Source organism: Austrofundulus limnaeus, unplaced genomic scaffold, assembly GCF_001266775.1.
Source record: "Austrofundulus limnaeus strain Quisiro unplaced genomic scaffold, Austrofundulus_limnaeus-1.0 Scaffold927, whole genome shotgun sequence".
Classification (NCBI taxonomy): Eukaryota; Metazoa; Chordata; class Actinopteri; order Cyprinodontiformes; family Rivulidae; genus Austrofundulus; species Austrofundulus limnaeus.
Window position 1 is genome coordinate 122,988 of NW_013953329.1, and position 1,488 is coordinate 124,475.

Below are 1,488 nucleotides of genomic sequence, written 5' to 3' on the forward strand. Positions count from 1 at the left end.
AATAAATTATGCCAAAAATCTGTAAAAGTTATAAAACTTGAACAATAATTGTGTAAAAACCATTCTGTGATCTCAAATCTCACTGATGTCCAGTATTTTTCTGTCCTTGCAGTTTCTGCAGATTGTGTGACATACTGTACCTCAGTGAAAAATCACAGCAAACTATTCTCAACTGAATGTTTTGGTGTAATTTGTATGTTTTAGAAGCTGTGCAACAAAATACATAATATATATTTTTTATTTTATTTACACAATAGTAATAGAGATGCTACAGAAGAATGGACAGCCTTAATAATAAAACAAACTTAGCTAAATTAGTAAAAAATGAAAGATGTATGTGGAATGGCTCACCTTTTGTTACATACAAATAGAAGAAATCGCAGTAAAGGATGGTCTGAACCACTCCCGCCACGATCGCAATCATATCAAAGAAGCCTTCAAAGTAGAACCTCCATATCCAGTTGATGAGATAGAGCGCTCTGTAGAGGCCCAGGAAGAACAGGTAGTGGGTGGTGATGGTCTCAGCCTCGCCCGTTTTACTGATCATGAAGAGCTGGGGCAGAATGGCCACGGACTCCAAATAGATGGAAAACGTCCACAAGATCTGGAGCACAAAACGTGGGGTTCACAGAAGTTTCATGGAAAAGTACCAGCAGTGTTTAGACTTTACTCTAATTTCAACAGATGTGTTAAAAGAACACGATTTAAACTTTGCAACTAAGAGACAAAACAAACGAACTATAAGTGAAACTTTATCCAGACTCTTTCCTGAAAGTTAAACATCAGAGGGTGACTGAGTGTCTGACCTCCAGAGGAGAGAAATCGTGGTTCACTAGAAAAGCCAGCCCACCAACAGGGATGATCAGGAACTCCACCCTGAACGTGTCATGGTTCCCATCATAGGTTGCTTTGAACTTCATGTAGATCAGGTACACCGTGGCGTACGAACAGCCGATGTAGATGATCTGGAAAATAAAACGAGTGTCAGGAAGATGTGAGCAGAAGGCTGGTGGTGGCAGGTGCTGTTCCACAAACACAGGCGTGTTCGGTAGACCTACGAGCTCAGCTCAATGAGCTCAAGATAAATACGTCTGGTGGAATCAGCGTCCMCAGAGGATCTTCATTCATTTGTTTCATTTTGTAGAAAAAAAGCAGATCACAGACACACAAAACTAAAGTTAATTCAAATGAAACTTTATGTCTTTAAGAAACACTAAAAGAAATCAAGAAAAAACTGTGGCAGTCAGTAGGGCTGGGAATCTTTTGCTATCTCATGATTTCATTCAAAATCGATTTTGAATTTTGCACACAGTGAAGCTCATGTCAAACCCAGAATCATTCAGTAAAAAACAAAATGAACCCAAATCATTCAATGAAGACAGGGTCAGCTATATATACATACATACATATACAGTGGGGAAAATAAGTATTTAGTCAGTCACCAATTGTGCAAGTTCTCCCACTTAAAAAGATGAGAGAGGCCTGTAA

The 1,488-nt window shown here is 38.9% G+C and overlaps 1 protein-coding gene across 1 annotated transcript in view; it reads right to left on the reverse strand.

Annotated features, from left to right (window-relative positions):
- The window catches only part of LOC106533350 (ER lumen protein-retaining receptor 2), a gene marked incomplete at its 5' end in the record, with an annotated part of 7,008 nt that extends 6,043 nt beyond the window's left edge, over window positions 1-965 (reverse strand). The window contains 2 exon segments of the mRNA XM_014029615.1: window positions 352-604; window positions 807-965. Of these exon segments, the coding sequence (XP_013885069.1) occupies window positions 352-604; window positions 807-965 (412 nt within the window).
- Window positions 966-1,488: the final 523 nt, after the last annotated feature.